The following is a 17,425-nucleotide window of genomic DNA, read 5'->3' on the forward strand; positions in this document are numbered from 1 at the left end:
AAATGGACAATAAATGCTGCCTTGCCAATGTTGCCTATATCCCAAGAACAAATACTAAAAAAAACTTTAATTAAGCTGTTGCTAAAAATGTACATTTCCTCCAGATCGCGCCATCATGTTTCTGTCACTGACTTCCATAAATTAATATTTAATTTTAAATATTTTTTAAAACGCTACAGGTTATTTCCAAAGCTTTGAAGTCCATTAATAGAGACAGTGGTAGCCGTTTGGTGCAAGGCTCTAAAACCTGCTGGGTTAGGGAGTTTACTGGATGCTCTCATTTGTTGAGTGTTTTCAAAGAATTGGTTTGGAGAACACTTTTATATATAATTACGTTATTAACAAAAAACGTGTTATTTTTGTAGCTGTTCCCATGATTGCCCCTCAACCAGAGCTCAAAGAAGTAACGATTGGATCCACTGCTGTTTTTCCATGTCTAGCCTCAGGGTTCCCAGTACCAGAAGTCACCTGGAATAAGGTAGCTCTTCATTTGGTTGTCTGTTTCCTTCAATATTGTTTTGAGAAATGGGTCCTTTCTCGAATCAAAAATGGACTTATTTCTCCCTCCATAAAGCACATTTTGCCACAGACTCACAAAAGCAGTTGATGCAGACCCAACTAACTCCTTCAGAAAGATCTGGTGAAATATTTGGTTGTGACTGGGATTGGAGATTATAACAAGGGATATAGACCGAGTTGATAAAATATTTCACGGGTTCCTTTAACTGTGGGCTAGCAGCTGTCCAGTCGTATAAGTGAGGTATGGGATGGGGAGACATTCTGCAATTTTCCTTGATGGGCCATGGGTTGAGGGAGCATTTATGCAGAATTTCCCTTCAGGACATTAAATAGGCAGTGAGAGTCCATGATGAGGTGGATCATCTCTCTCTGAATTCGGGAATTGTGCTGTTAGACTGGAAAATTGCTAGTGTCACTCCATTATTTAAGATGGGTGGGAGAGAGAAACAGGCCTGTCAGTTGTGGGGAAGCTAATAGAATCTGTCAATGGGCACAGAGTGACTGAGTCTTGAACAGAATGAGCTTATCAGAGAGGCTTTGTTAAGGGTAAGTCGTGTCTGACTAATCTAGTTAAATTTTTTAAGAAGGTCACTAATAAGGTAGATAAGGGAGTATCTATGAAAGTTAACTATATGGACTTCCAGAAGACATTCGATAAGGTTCCACGCAAAAGATTATTGGAAAAAACAGAATAGGGTGTAACTTTTTGACTTGGGTTGGAAATTGGTTGGAAGGTAGGAAACAGAGACAGAGTGTGGATAAGTGGCATGTACTCAGATTGGTGGGCTGTGACAAGTGGTGTTCCCCAGGGATCTGTTCTGGGGCCTCAACTTCTGACCATATTTATTACTGGATATTGTTAATATTTATTAATGATGGGCCGAATGGTTTTTCTTACTTCATGCTTTCTCGTGTTCTGGGACCGGATGCAGTGCAAGTTAATTTATGGATGGGAATAATTTCGAAAGGGAGTAGGTGCCGATTCATACCTCAAACATTATAATAGGAAATAAAAAAAGTTCAGACTAAGGATCATTGCTTCATCGACACAATTCTTCAGTGGGATCATGACTGAATTATTTCTGTATTTGCCAGTTTTAAGTACTGTAACTTTGAACAAATATCTGTGTGTAATTTTCCCATAACATGATGCTATTACCATACAACACACACAGTCCTTTTTATGCCCTGTCATCTCCTTACATAAACCTGCTGTTAACTTTGGGATAATGATTTTAGTTCCTGGGTACTTCTTGCTAATCGGGGTAAGCGAACCTAATTTGAATTACTGTCTTTGACCAAATATGCCAATTAGATGCTTTGTTTGGTTGGAGTTGGGCCCATCAGAAGCTTCCATCCTGCTTTCATGTTCACACATCTTTGTGGTTTCTTTTAGCTGGAGGGAGACCTCCCACCAGGAGCGTATGTTGAGGACAATGTGCTGACCATACCGTCAGCTACTACCGAGCATACTGGGACGTATGTTTGCACAGCCACCAATGAACAAGGAACAGAAACGGCCTACGCCATGCTCAAAGTCAGAGGTACAACAGAAGGCCCAGTGTGTTATAGTCTCCACAATATACGTTACATAGAATCGGCACAAATGGGGTTTAGCAGGGCGAGTAAAAACAAAATGGAATCCTGACATCTAATGTAGGCGGCTTTGTGATGAAAGATATCTGAGCACTCATTGCTGTAAAGATATTGAAATGTGAAAGAAAACAATATCTGTTTGCCCTGCTCAGTACCGAATACCCCTGACCTTCACTGGACCACAGTTTAACAAAACACTGTGGAATAGTACCACAATGGGATAGTATTTTGACGACTCTCACATCCCCAGGATGTCCCAAAGTGCTTTACAGCCGATGAATTACTTTTGAAGTGTAGTCACTGTTGTAATGTAGGAAACACTGCAGCCAATTTGCGCACAGCAAGATCCCACAAACAGCAATGTGATAATGACCAGATAATCTGTTTCACTGGCATTGGTTGAGGGATAAATGTTGACCAGGACACCGGGAGAACTCTTCTGCTCTTCTTTGAAATATTGCCCTGGGATCTTTTACGGCCTACGGGACCTAAGTTTAACATCTCATCCGAAAGACGGCACTTCCTCAGTGCTGCACTGGAGTGTGAGCCTAGATTATGCACTGAAGTCTTAGAGTGGGACTTGAACCCACAACCTTCTGATTTAGAGGCAAGAGTGCTACCCGCTGAGTCCCCTTAAATGTAAAATATTAATGGTGGTTTTCACACTGGTCAAAATATAAGCTATTGTACATTTTCCCGTCATTGCAGAACGTAAGATTCCGTACTTCACGCAGAACCCCATCTCCTACATTGCCGTGCCCACCATAAAGGATGCCTACCACAAGTTTGAAATCAGGATAACATTCCGCCCAGATGCAGCTGATGGTAAGAATCTTTTCCCCCAATTTTCTCCTAGTCTCTGCAAAAAGCTCTGAATCAAGTTCAAATACAATTTCAGGTAACAAAGCCGTTCAGTACCTTAGATAAGTGACATTCTTCATGCGTTAGCTCAGGGAGTCTTCACTTAACACCAGAACAGACCATAAGGTCATCTTTGAGCCTTCTGTGTGGGTATAGCTCAGTACCAGACCACAGACAGTATTTACTCTCCAGTAAGAATGTTTATATTAAAGTAGGAGTCTGACCAACAGGAGACCTTTTGGAAAGCAAATAGTTAAAAATGTTTGATGCGGGTGATTCTTTTGATTTGCTCCATCCATTTCTGTCATTTGCTGATTTCTTTTTCAAACAGTGAATTCTGATTGTATCCCTACAGTTTCAGGGTTAAGATTCTTCGCAACCAGCTCTCCTAATGATGTAATTGACACCTATTCTTTCAAAATCAACCAAAATAGGGTAAAAAAGCTTGCAGATATCAGAGACAATCCTAGTTTTTGTGACTGAGTTTCACAACAGGCTCTGATGGTCAAACTCCCCCCGTACCTGCTACACTGCTCAATAGACTATTCTCCAGCCACATTTACTCCGCATGTTAGCGGTGTAGGAAGTACGATGCTGCAAAATGATCGTCAGAGCTTAAGGGGTGATCTAATTGAGGTGTTTAAGATGATTAATGGAGTTGATAGGGTAGATAGAGAGAAACTATATCCTCTGGTGGGGGGAGTCCAGAAACAGGAGTTCTGACCGTAAAATTAGAGCTAGGCCATTCAGGGATGATGTCAGGAAGCACTTCTTCAAACAAAGGGGAGTGGAAACCTGTAACTCTTTCCCTCAAAAAACTGTTGAGGTTAGGTCAATTGAAAATTTCAAAACTGAGATTGATAGATTTTTGTTAGGTTAAGGGTATTAAGAGATATAGAACCAAGGCGGATAGATGGAGTTGAGATCAGCCATGATCTAATTGAATGGCAGAACAGGCTCGAGGGGTTGAATGGCCTCCTTCTGTTCTTATGTTCCCAAGTGTTTCCGTTGTTCGATATAGAATGTGAAGCCACTCTCAGGAAGCATGACTAAATGAATTTGGTCAGGCGGACAATCGTCAGGTCTCATTTACCTGTTTGGAGTAACTAAAATTAAGCAGACCTGGGCTTTTACCAAATTTACGTCAGACATTTATCTCCATTATTGAACTTTGACCAGAATAATTTTGTTCTTCCTCCCACTGACAACTTTGAGCCATGGAGATTGTGTAAGGCGAACTCCAGACTCCAAACACTCATTAAGCGTTGAAGAAGTTAGCACACATTGTGAAGAACTGGCTTGTTCACAAGTTGTGGATTGAGGCTCACAGTTTGGCATTTCTTCAACAGCTTCATAAAACGCAACAGTTGCAATGCTTGTCCCATTCACAGTAAACTTACTCTTCCCAGTATTCCCTGTATTGGCACCAGACTGAACCACTGAAAATTAATACAGGTAATTTCCCCAATCCCACACTGCCGGTGAGGAGCCACACTCGAATGGAGCACAAGTTGGGGAATTGGGGCTGTAGGCCTATATCTGACCAGTTCTCTCTGCTCACTGTTGGCAGTGTGTGATTGGTGAATTAACCCATGTATCTGTTGATTCTTATAGCCTTTAATGAATTAAGCTGACAATGTGGAATTCACACTTTGCATTCAGTCAAGTAGTTGGAAATTTAATTCTGATGGAGACTCCAATCTGAGCTGTCTAATTCCACATGTGTAATTTCACAGGCCCTTGCAAACAAGATAAGGTGGCATTTGGTATATGTATTCAATCCTTCCCTTGAGCAAGACAAATGTAAGGAATCTTACAACACCAGGTTATAGTCCAACAGTTTTATTTGAAAATCACAAGCTTTCGGAGCTTACCTCCTTCGTCAGGTGATGAAGGAGGAAAGCTCCGAAAGCTTGTGATTTTCAAATAAAACTGTTGGACTATAACCTGGTGTTGTAAGATTCCTTACATTTGTCCACCCCAGTCCATCACCGGCATCTCCACATCTTGAGCAAGACAGACAGGGTTGCCTTACTTTTGGTACTCTGTAAAATGAACAGTACTGCTTAATTTGTAAATATATTTGCCACAGCCTAGACTCTCAATCTTAATCTGTACAAACAGAAAACTTTGATATTGATAAGTCAGCCTGTAGGTCTAGTGTTGTCTGTTCCATTGTTCATTTTTTCTCACTTTTCTTTTGTGTTTCTCTGTGTTCTTTTTTCCATCTCTATTTCCAAGCTCTCTTACTGTACTCTGGTGAGTTTATTATGTATCTCTGCAAATTCCACAAGTTGCTATTGGTAAAAACTGTGCTTTATGTTTGAATTGCATGGAGCTACTTCATAAAACTACTAAAAAATTATACCAGGCCAGCAACTACTTTAAGCCTTGGACCTTTGCCTTACTGTGCAGAATAGCTACCATTATACCAGATTAATTTATTATCAAGCGGACAACTAAATAGCTGCAATGGATAATAATGCAATGCTATGATCTAATTGAATGGCAGAACAGGCGCAAGGGGCTGAATGGCCTACTCCTGTTCCTATGTTCCTAATACTATATGGGGGATTACAGTGTGCTAGCATTTATAACTAAAGCTGCCATAAGTCAGGAGAGTGGGACTAATTGGTTAGCTCTTCCAAAGAGCTGGCACAGGTACAATGGGCCGAAAGGCCTCCTTCTGTACAGTATGATTCTATGATTTCAGTATAAGAAAAGGCTTTCATTGGTTTGAGGGAGGTCATAAATGTGAGTGGACTCCACAGATGCATTTATGAAACATACTTTATGAATGTTCTTGGATTCTAATTAAAATTAATAATTTCACCCAAGAATGCAGCTACGGTCTGTGTTGTGAAAGGAAAGGCAGTAAATAAGATTTTAGAACTAATCAGTTTTGGATTGATTTTGACTGATGCGAATCTATTTCTGATGCCTTTATTGTTACTTGACCTTTCTGACTATTTCAGCAGCCAGTTATGATATCCTGAATACAATGAACAGGTAACTTCATAAAAATGGCCACATTCTTAAAAGTGAAAATGTGTGATGATCTCTATTAATCCAAATTTCCCCTTTGTGATCTGCTTATACTGTAATGAATCGACCACATCCCATTTAAAGTCTAGGATATTTCACACAATAGGTCAGCGAGATACTAGGGCAAGGGATCATAGGCTAAAATTAGTGACAGAACAATTTAAGGCCGATGTCACAAAGAACTTCCTCACATAAAGAGCGATTTGACCCTTGGAATGGTCTTCTGGGTGTGACCCCGGACTCATTGAGAATAGAGTTAGATGACGTGATGGGGGGATGGCCATGCTTTTTTGGATGGCTGAGCTGAGATGGGCTGACTGGCCTCTCTCCCGTGCAATTATCTTGCACCTTGTGAATATAGATCCAGTAAATAAACCTCTCTGACCATTTGCTGGCCATTCAACTGAAGCAATTAGGCAATAGGATCCAAGAAGATTGATACGAACAAACCAATATCAGTACCAAAGCTCGAGGGGCTGAATGGCCTACTCCTGGTCCTATGACTGACCACGAGTCATTACTCACAATGATGAGCAGGAGCCCATAGTCCTTCCACCCTTTCAGCTGGCTGGAGCAGATGGTCACTTTGACTGGTGCCACGTGAGACCAGAGGAAGAGCAATTCTCATGAGAAGAGCAATAGAAGAAGGAAGAAGATTTTAATGCTCCTGTGTAATGTCAACAAGTCACAATTCTTTTAAGGTCTATAACATCCATATTTTGCTTAATTTGGTCCTTTATCATCCAATATTAAGCCAGAACTCGATTCCTTTTGTTTCATTTCGAGCTTCATTGTGCAGTGTAACTAGAACCAAGAATATTTGGCAGCATAGGCAGGTGTTGTTTAATTTGGAAACAAAACCTTAGACAAACCCAACACTAAATAGCAGACTATTGTACAATGTTTGGGTTTTGTTTTTTCATTCCTTGGCTGGCTGGGAATCACCAGGAACAGTTACAGCTAATTCTACTCATGCTATGGCCAATTGTTGGGTTGATAATGAAAAGAATGTCTCTACAAGGCAGCTACTTGGAGTAACCTGCATGCTTTTAGAAAGCATTATCTTAATGTCTCAGGCTAATGGGTATTTTGGCATTGCTATGTTCCAGGCTGGGCTCGCTATTAAGTTATAGAGAAAATATATTGTAGTGTACTTTATTTGTATGCGATGGTTGAATGCGAGAACAAGTTGTTGGATAATCTTGCATTTCTTTCAGTCCATTAAATGTAATAAATTGCTTAATGTTACCAAACACTGGAGAAATGTGCATTTTAGAATTCTAATTACTTAATGCTATTTTTTTTTGGTAAGGGGGTGGGCTCAATCCTGATTTATTTGTTAAATTGAATTGCTAATGGGTTAAGTAGGCCGTCGGACAAAGATTGTAGAGGAGGCTGACACTAGCGGATCATATTCGGTGAATTAATCCAGGCAGTAAAGGTCTGTTTTAGAACATAATGTTTGCACATTTAAAGTTCTGATTTAAACCAGTTGTAAGATGCCATGACTTTTATGTGGATACAAAAATATGTCAAGAGGATTGCTTTGTTCTAGTCAAAAGCCCACGGTAATATTTCTAACCACATCTCCTGCCCTTGCAGTGCCCATAATGTCATGGGGCACACGGCTGTGTTGACACTGCATTTAGCCCCAGCTGTACCTTTGAAAGTTTTTATGTATTTGTTCTTTATTTTATCAGTTGACTGAAATTCTTATTTAATTGTATTGTTCTGTTAAAAGTGCGTTTCTCTCCTAAAATACAGCCCAGGGCAGCACTGTGCCACTAAAACACCTGAGGCTCTAGTCAAAGGTTCAGTTCATCCAGCCACTTTGTTGAAAGCACAATAGTTAAATATTGAAGGACATCAATTGCTTCACCCTGACTGGCTTGGACTGAATTAAACTATTTCAGCCTTGTGATAGGTTTCAGTATGTTGCTAGGCAACTTCTTCAGCCTTAGGTTTCGGGTTCCCTTCTCCCCCTACCATTATTTTCTCCCTGTTCTGTGTAGTCAGTCAGCAGAGCTCCTTCAGTCAGGCTGAACGGTGCATGACATCTTCCTTGGGCTGCATCTATACTATTTTTGATAGGCACTAGGATAGCCATTAGGAAGCACGGAAAGGTGAGATGGCAACACAGTTTCCTTCAATATTCCCTCCCCCTTTGAGGAGATGGCCAGCCCTCTACTCCATAGCAACATGGCTGAGATCAAGAACTAAGCAGAATGTAGGGGAATGAACCCGTATGCCGCAGCTCGGTGGCGTAACCTGTTCTAGTTCCCTGTCCCATCGCACTCGCTGTAATTTTAGAGCTTTCTGTCAACACAAAAAAGGCAATAGTTAACAATGGACGTTAAGCATTGTATCTGTACAATTCCGCAATTCCATCAGCATCGTTACTCTTTCCATTGATCCCAGTCTCATTCTCTGTGTTTCAGGTATGATTATATACAACGGGCAGAAACAAACAACAGGAGCAGATTTCATCTCATTTGCACTAGTGGGAGGCCGCCCTGAATTCAGGTAATCATAGAAGTTACAACATGGAAACAGGCCCTTCGGCCCAACATGAATTGGGTTAATCCTACATGTGTATATAAAATATTGTATGTTTAAAACTTTGGGTAAGATTATGAACAGATTTACAAGAGGGGCTGCCATAAGTTACACACCCATCAACGCTGGAGCAAATCAGTGACATTATCTGATCATCCAGAAATAGAATTATTCTTCACTAATACAAATAGACTATCTGTCCGATCTGTATGAGGGGGACTGGAGTCCCTCCCCTGCTCAGCTCTAAATCTAATTTTATTCCGGAGCACATCCTTATTTCTTTTCTTTCAGCACTAATGGCTGTGAAGAACCAAGTTTTACTTCTAGCTTTGTTTCTCTAGTTTTGTATAAAGTCTTGCAGAGTTCACACAGCCCTCCTCTGATTGATGCCCATGCACTTTGGTGCACCAATCTCATGTTGATTCAGTGCTGGCCAACAAGTCTTAGATTGATATCCACACCACGATTAAAGCATTATGTTGACTATCAGGGGTCCTTTTCTGTCACAGAGACTTGTCTACACAGTTTGTTCTGGTCTCAGTAGAAGATCCCAATGTCAATATGTCATCTAGTGGTAGCCTTTCCAATTCCTTCAGAGACTTGTAAAATTACCCCCAATATAAAAGTCTTCAAAATATTGATACAAGAGCACTTCTTGAACTACAGTGACTGGAGGAAGACTTTCAATTATAATGTATTACATAAACAAAAAGCAAGAAAGAGATGGGAGTAAATCATGAAAAATGATTGGTAAAACTAGACAGAACCAAAATTGAAAAATGTGGCAGTGCAAAGCTCCCTGTAGAACACTGAGTTTTGGAAAGGCTGAGTTGGTAAAGTTGAAATGAGCTTGCTGTTGGCTTGCAGCAGGTCCCTGTATTTCCAGCTGCTGTGTATGTCCGTTGCAGGATTACCTTAAAGGAGACTTGTGCTGTACCTGATCAATAATTTCATATGCTTTTTGCACCCATTCACACTCACTGATATTGCATTACACACAGTTTCTGATGTATATCATGAATGTATGTGCTTCCTCCAAAGGTTCGATGTGGGTTCTGGCATGGCCACCATTCGCCACCCTAACCCCATCTCTCTGGGAGAGTACCACACTGTGGTGTTATATCGGAACTTAACACAGGGCTCTCTGTTTGTGGACAACAACCCTCCTGTCAATGGAAGTTCTCAGGTAAGAGAAACGGGAATAGTGCGATCGGTATTTCAGATGTTGAGGATGAGTTTCAGGTTCCTGACTGCAGTGTGTTGATTGTCCATCTATGTTTGTATTGTGGGTGTTTGCACTGCCTGTTGAGCACTTTGAGTGCCAATTTGGCTCAGTTGGTAGCAGTCTCGCCTCTGAGTCAGAAGGTTGTGGGTTCAAGCCCCACTCCAGGAGCATGTAATCTAAATTGACACTTCAGAGCAGTGCGGGAATGCTACATTGTTGGAGGTGCTGTCTTTCAAATGAGATATTAAACTAAGGTCCCATCTGCCTATTCCTGCACTATTCCAAGAAGAGCTGTGAGTTCTCCTGGTGTCCTGGTCAACATTCCTCCCTCAACCAGCACCACCAAAAACAGGTCAACTGGTGATTTGCTGTGTTTTTCCTACATAGCAAAAGTGACTGCGCTTCAAAAGTACTTAATTCGATGTGAAGTCACTTTGAGATGTTCTGAGAATGTGATAAGGTGCTATATAAATGCAAGTTCTTCCTTTCCTTCTTTAGAAAGAAAGAATTTGCATTTATATAGTGCCTTTTACAACCTAAGGATGTCCCAAAGTGCTTTACAGTTAATGAAGTCGTTTTGAAGCGTAGTCACTGTTGTAATGTAGGAAACGCAGCAGCCAATTGGTGCACAGCAAGGTCCCACAAACAGCAATGAAATAAATGACCAGATAATCTGTTTTTAGGTGTTGGTTGAGAGACGGATGTTGGCCAGGACACCAGGAGAACTTCCCTGCTCTTCCTCAAATCTTTTCCATCCACCTGAGTGGGCAGGCGAGGTCTCAGTTTAACGTCTCATCCGAAAGCCAGCACCTCCGACAGTGCGGCACTCCCTCAGTACTGCACTGGTCTGGATTATGTGCTCAAGTTTCGAGCGGGGCTTAAACCAGAGTCTGAATCAGAGGCGAGAGTGCTAACACTGAGCCACGGCTGACACCTTTAACTCAAATGAACATTAGCACAAATAATATCACAAATATCAAGCCATAAATGTTTAAAGTATATGTCTGCCTAGCTGGTTATTTTTATTCTTAAGTTTGGAATATTCCTTTTCCAGTAATTGTCTTCAGTTTCTTATAGCATCCCATAATTACTTTGCATTGCCCCAGGGCATTCCTTGTGATTCAGATGCAGTCTTTCTAAATTATTGAAACTTTACTGTCAAAGAAACTACTACAGTTCTGCTCACTGGGGTTCTATCAAAGCTATCATTTCATTTGTTCTCTCCCTATTATTTTTAATGATATATAAATTATGAATGGAAATTATACAAATGAGGGTTTGAAGTAGCTGAAATTACATTAATTCAAGACTTTGAAAGCATTGGGAGGCCATCTCTGGATGATTATACTGTCACTGGACTGACAGAAGCGATGGAATTCAGCAACTATTTTGCAGTTGGGAAATAAAATTCTAGAACTGGGAATGTGTGGTGCAGGGGGTTAGACACTGACCTTTCACCTTTGGGACTTGGGTTCAAATCCACTTCACACTGATGGCCTGATGTGAAATGAGTTTGGACAGTCTCCGCCCGGTTCCTGGTGAGCATGTGAACACAATGCAAAGCTGCCCCTAATTTGATGCTAAATCGGCAGCAGCTCTCAGCGATACCACAGAATGGCTGGTGTGGGGAATGGGAAACGGTCCCACTGGGGCAGTTGAATGTGCTCTTTGGAGAAGTCAGTTGTTGGAGCAGTGCAGAGTGAGCTTTGCCTGGCATCTAACTGCGTAGTGCTTGTCCTGAAATTCCTGACCTTGGCACTGAATGACCATAAAACCCAGCACTGTTCTATCTCACTTTGACGAGTGCCAGCTACACATATAAAAAAAATCTAGGGCTAGTTTAAACCAGTTGTGTGAAATACAGATGGTAAAATATCACATCTGCACTGATGTAAGTATCACATTTGAGTAAAGTACAGTTGATTCTCTGCACTATCAAAAGTCCGAAGAGTAAATGCAATTCAATTAGCTTTAAGGAATTATATAAGTTGTCTGCAAGCATTTAGAAATACACAGAAGATAGAAGATACAGTATGGAAACAGGCTATTCGGCCCAACCAGTCCATGTCGGTGTTTACCCTCCACACGAGCAAATAGTTCCAATCATATTTACCCCCCTGTTCCCACGTCCCTTCAACCCCTTTTCCTTCACCCACCATCCAATCTAATCTTCTATGTTGACATGGTTTCTGCCTCATCCATTAACCCTGGAAGTGAATTCCACAGCCTCACCTCTCTCTGTGTGAAGAAGTTTCTCCTGCCCTCTGTTCTAAATCCCTTACATTTAATCTTGTATCTATGGCCCCTCGTTTTAGACCCCTCAACTACTGGAAACAGTCTGATTCTATCCACCCAACCTTTCAGAATTTTAAACACTTCGATCATATCGCCCCATAATCTGCATTACTCGGACAAAAAAAGACCCAATTTTTCAAAACTTTCTTCGTGTTTGTATTTCGTCCCATTAAAGCAGTATTTTGCTCTTTTATTTTAGGGTAATTTCCGAGGCCTGGATTTGAATGAAGAGCTGTATATTGGTGGCTATCCCAATTTTGATAACATTTCTAAAGCAACTGGACTCAACAGTGGGTTTATGGGTAAGAGTGATGTTCAGAAAATGGCTGTACAGGGTTTTAGGGCAACTGATCCTGTGGCCAACTGTTAAAAGGTCACCGAGAATCATCATTAGCATCTCCCGTCGGTTGAAGTCTTTATATGTTGAGCAGCCTCGTAGGTCTGAAGGTGGAGTGACTCCCATCCAGAATGTAGTGAGTTGAAGTTGCAAGGCGAATAAGACGGGGGAAGGGTTCAGGCAAGGGTAATTTTATCACTCTAAAAAGAAAAGTCAAGAGCAGAGTAGTGATTAACAGAGAGTTTAACAAAGGTAATAGGGCATTAGTGACTACGGTCGCATCAGGGAAAAAAAGTAAAAAGTTAAAATTAAAGGCGCTGTATCTGAATGCACGAAACATTCGTGACAAGTTAAAAACAGTGGATGTCCAAAGGGACTTAGGGGTACAGGTACATAGATCATTGAAGTGTCATGAACAGGTGCAGAAAATAATCAATAAGGCAAATGGAATGTTGGCCTTTATATCTAGAGGACTGGAGTACAAGGGGGCAGAAGTTATGCTGCAGCTCTACAAAACCCTGGTTAGACCGCACCTGGAGTACTGTGAGCAGTTCTGGGCACCGCACCTTCGGAAGGATATATTGGCCTTGGAGGGAGTGCAGCGTAGGTTTACTAGAATGATAACAGGACTTCAAGAGTTAAGTTACGAGGAGAGATTACACAAATTGGGGTTGTATTCTCTAGAGTTTCGAAGGTTAAGGGGTGATCTGATCGAAGTTTATAAGATATTAAGGGGAATAGATAGGGTGGATAGAGAGGAACTATTTCCGCTGGTTGGGGATTCTAGGAGTAGGGGGCACAGTCTAAAAATTAGAGCCAGACCTTTCAGGAGCGAGATTAGAAAACATTTCTACACACAAAGGGTTGTAGAAGTTTGGAACTCTCTTCCGCAAACGGCAATTGATACTAGCTCAATTGCTAAATTTAAATCTGAGATAGATAGCTTTTTGGCAACCAAAGGTATTAAGGGATATGGGCCAAAGGCAGGTATATGGAGTTAGATCACAGATCAGCCATGATCTTATCAAATGGCGGAGCAGGCACAAGGGGCTGAATGGCCTACTCCTGTTCCTATGTTCCTAAGATAGATGAATTAATGGCACAAATAGAGATAAATGGGCTTGATCTGGTAGCTGTTACTGAGACATAGTTGCAGGCTGACCAAGGTTGGGAGCTAAATGTTCCAGGGTACTTGACTTTTAGAAAAGATAGGCAAAATGGAAAACGCGGGGCGGGGAGGTGGGTTAGCCCGGGTAATAAAGGATGAGATAAAGACAGTAGTGAGAAGGGATCTTCACTCAGAAAATCAGGATGTAGAATCAGTATGGGTGGAACTAAGAAATAACAAGGGGCAGAAAAAACTAGTGGGAGCAATTTACAGGCCTCCTGACAGTAGTTATAGTTGGACAGAGTATAAATCAGGAAATTAGAGAAGCATGTAACAAGAGTAATGCAATAATTGTGGGGGACTTCAATCTTATAGACTGGACAAATCAAATTGGCAAAGGTAGTTTGGAGGAGGAGTTCATGGAATACATCCAAGATAGTTTTCTAGAACAATACGTTGAGTGACCAACTAGGGAACAGGCTATTTTAGATCTAATATTGTGTAATGAGACAGGATTAATTAGTAATCTTATAATAAAGGCTCCTCTGGGGAAGAGTGATCATAATATGATCGAATTTCATATTGAGCTTGAGAGTGATGTAGTTAAGTCCGAAACTAGAGTCTGAAATTTAAACAAGGCCAATTGTGTAGGTATGAGGGGCAAATTGGTTAAGGTAGATTGGGAAATTAGATTAAAGGATATGAAATGGTAAAAAATTTAAAGAAATCATTCATAATTCCCAATGAATATACATACCCTTGAGGAATAAAAACCCCACAGGAATAAAAACTCCACAGAAAAAGTGATCCAACCGTGACTAACCAGAGAAGTTATTAAATTAAAAGAAGAGGCTTACAATGTTGCCAAAAAGAGTGGTAAGCCTGAGGATTGGGAGAGTTTTAGAAATCAGCAAAGGATGACCAAGAAATTGATAAAAAGGGAGAAAATTGAATATGAAAGTAAACCAGCAAGAAATATAAAAACAGATTATAAGAGCTTCTGCAAGTATATAAAAAGAAAGATATTAGCAAAAGTAAACATGGGACCATTAGAGGCGGAGACAGGAGAAATTATAATGGGGAATAAAGAAATGGCAAAGATGTTAAACAAATATTTTATATCTGTCTTCACAGTAGAAGACACAAAAAAAATCGGAAATAGTGGGAAACCAAGGGTCTAATGAGAGTGAAAAACTTAAAGTAAGTAAGATTAGTAAAGAAAAAGTTTTAGAAAAATTAATGGGATTAAAAGCTAACAAATCCCGTGGATCTGATGACCTACATCCTAGGGTTTTAAAAGAGGTGGCTGCAGAGATAGTGGATTCATTGGTTTTGATCTTTCAGAATTCTACATCCTAGATTCTAGATTCTAGAACCGTCCCCATGGATTGGAAGGTAGCAAATGTAACCCTGCTATTCAAGAAAGGAGGGAGAGAGAAAACAGGCAACTACAGGCCAGTTAGCCTGACATCAGTAGTAGGGAAAATGCTAGAATCTATTATTAAGAAGGTAGTAACAGGGCATTTAGAAAATCATAATATGATTAGGCAGAGTCAACACGATTTTATGAAAGGGAAATCGTGTTTGATAAATCTATTAGAGTTTTTTGAGGATGTAACTAGCAGGGTAGATAAGGGGGAACCAGTGGATGTAGTATATTTGGATTTTCAAAAGGTATTCAATAAGGTGCCATATAAGAGGTTGTTACAGAAGATTAGGTCTCAATGGGATTGGGGGTAATATATTAGTGGATTGAGGTTTGGTTAATGGATAGAAAACAGAAAGGAATAAACCAGTCATTTTTGGTTTGGCGGGTTGTAACTAGTGGAGTGCTGCAAGGATCAGTGTTTGGGCCTCAGCTATTTACAATCTATATTAATGACTTAGATGAAGGGACCGAGTGTAATGTATCCAAGTTTGCTGATGATACAAAGCTAGTTGGGAAAGTAAGCTGCGAGGAGGATGCAAAGAGTCTGCAAAGGGATATCGACAAGTTAAGTGAGTGGGCAAGAAGGTTCAGAGGGATTTGGGTGTCCTTTTACACAGAAACACAGAAAGTTAACATGGTACAGTAATCAATTAGGAAGGCAAATGGTATGTTGTCCTTTATTGCCAGGGGGTTGGAGTACAAGAGTAAGGAAGTCTTACTGCAATTGTACAGGGCTTTAATGAGACCGCACCTGGAGTACTGTGTACAGTTTTGGTCTCCTTATCTAAGGAAGGATATACTTGCCTTAGAGGCAGTGTAACGAAGGTTCACTAGATTGATTCCTGGGATGGGAGGGTTGTCTTATGAAGAGAGATTTGGTAGAATGGGTTTATACTCTCTGGAGTTTAGAAGAATGAGAGCTGATCTCATTGAAACATATTAGATTCTGAGAGGGCTTGACAGGGTAGATGCTGAGAGATTGTTTCCCATGGCTGGAGAGTCTCAGGATAAGGGGTCTTCACTCAGAGGGTCATGAATATTTGGAATTCTCTACCCCAGAGGGCTGTGGATGCTCAGTTGTTGAGTATGTTCAAGACTTAGATCGATAGATTTTTGGACTCTAAGGGAATCAATGATATGGGGATTGGGTGGGAAAGTGGAGTTGAGATTGAAGATCAGCCATGATCATATTGAATGGAGGAGCAGGCTCAAGGGGCTGTATGGCCTACTCCTGCTCCTATTTCTTATGTTCTTATGGCTCACTCCTGAAGATCAAGGTTTGTGTGTGAGCCTCCTCCAATCATCAGGAAACAGCTGTCCTCCTCCCCACACCATTAGTGTGCCAGGGAATGCGGAAAGGTAACCATGGCAAGAATGAAAAGAAAGGTTTCGCTGCTCTACCAACTTCCACCCAACACGTACCATTTGATGGTGGGGGAGTGGGGGGTGGGGGGGTTCACCTTCAATGACCTAAAACAGTAGATATTTGTGATGCTGAAGCCAAGGCTAAAATTAATCATTTAAAGTCTGTCACATATGCAGAAGGAGATTCGGCGGAATTTCTGTCCATTTTATTTTAAATTGTTTTCTCAATTTTCCTTTGATTTAATTATTAATGTAATAATCGTACATCCTGTTTTTGTGATACTTACATGTGAATACATTAGTGTATTGGAGTCAATTTTAACCTCCGTCCTCCCGCCCAATGGGAATGGTGCAAATGGGCGGTTAAGATGGTAGAGTGGGGTCACGCCACTTTTGAACCCCCCATCATCATAACTTTCCTCAGAACAGGCATGAGAGGGCCGCCTGCCCCAGGCAGGCAGGGGCTTACTTTATGTGGAAAAGTCATGGCCCGATGACCTCATGAGCGACACCACCCCATTTTAACTCTCAGATTTGGGAGGCCCATACTGGGTCAACCCTGACAGCTCTACTATGGCGGGAGTCGTGGGAAGAGGCCAAGGTAAATTTAAACATGCTACTTTTATGTGGAATCCTTGAGGGCCAGGAGGCGTAGGAGTGCTTCCCGCATCCCTGTAAAGAGTCCCTGGGCCTCCCAACTCCAGGCCTTGTCTCTCCCTCCCGACTGGCACCGGCTCTGCAACCCCCACCCCCAAGTACTTATTATTCCCTTGGGTGCTGCTCCTGCCCCAATTCCTGCTCCCGCCCGCTGGCCCGGACGTGTTTCCTGCTCCCGCCCGCTGGCCCGGACGTGTTTCCTGCTCCCGCCCGCTGGCCCGGACGTGTTTCCTGCTCCCGCCCGCTGGCCCGGACGTGTTTCCTGCTCCCGCCCGCTGGCCCGGACGTGTTTCCTGCTCCCGCCCGCTGGCCCGGACGTGTTTCCTGCTCCCGCCCGCTGGCCCGGACGTGTTTCCTGCTCCCGCCCGCTGGCCCGGACGTGTTTCCTGCTCCCGCCCGCTGGCCCGGACGTGTTTCCTGCTCCCACTCACT

The 17,425-nt window shown here is 41.7% G+C and overlaps 1 protein-coding gene across 1 annotated transcript in view; it reads left to right on the forward strand.

Moving 5' to 3' along the window:
• The window catches only part of hspg2 (heparan sulfate proteoglycan 2), a 473,886-nt gene that overhangs the window by 410,781 nt on the left and 45,680 nt on the right, over nucleotides 1–17,425 (forward strand). The window contains 7 exon segments of the mRNA XM_067970061.1: nucleotides 366–478; nucleotides 1,916–2,063; nucleotides 2,824–2,940; nucleotides 5,218–5,235; nucleotides 8,460–8,544; nucleotides 9,619–9,763; nucleotides 12,297–12,399. Coding sequence (XP_067826162.1) covers nucleotides 366–478; nucleotides 1,916–2,063; nucleotides 2,824–2,940; nucleotides 5,218–5,235; nucleotides 8,460–8,544; nucleotides 9,619–9,763; nucleotides 12,297–12,399 — 729 coding nt within the window.

The sequence above is a fragment of the Heptranchias perlo genome, chromosome 32 (assembly GCF_035084215.1).
Source record: "Heptranchias perlo isolate sHepPer1 chromosome 32, sHepPer1.hap1, whole genome shotgun sequence".
In the NCBI taxonomy this organism is placed as follows: domain Eukaryota; kingdom Metazoa; phylum Chordata; class Chondrichthyes; order Hexanchiformes; family Hexanchidae; genus Heptranchias; species Heptranchias perlo.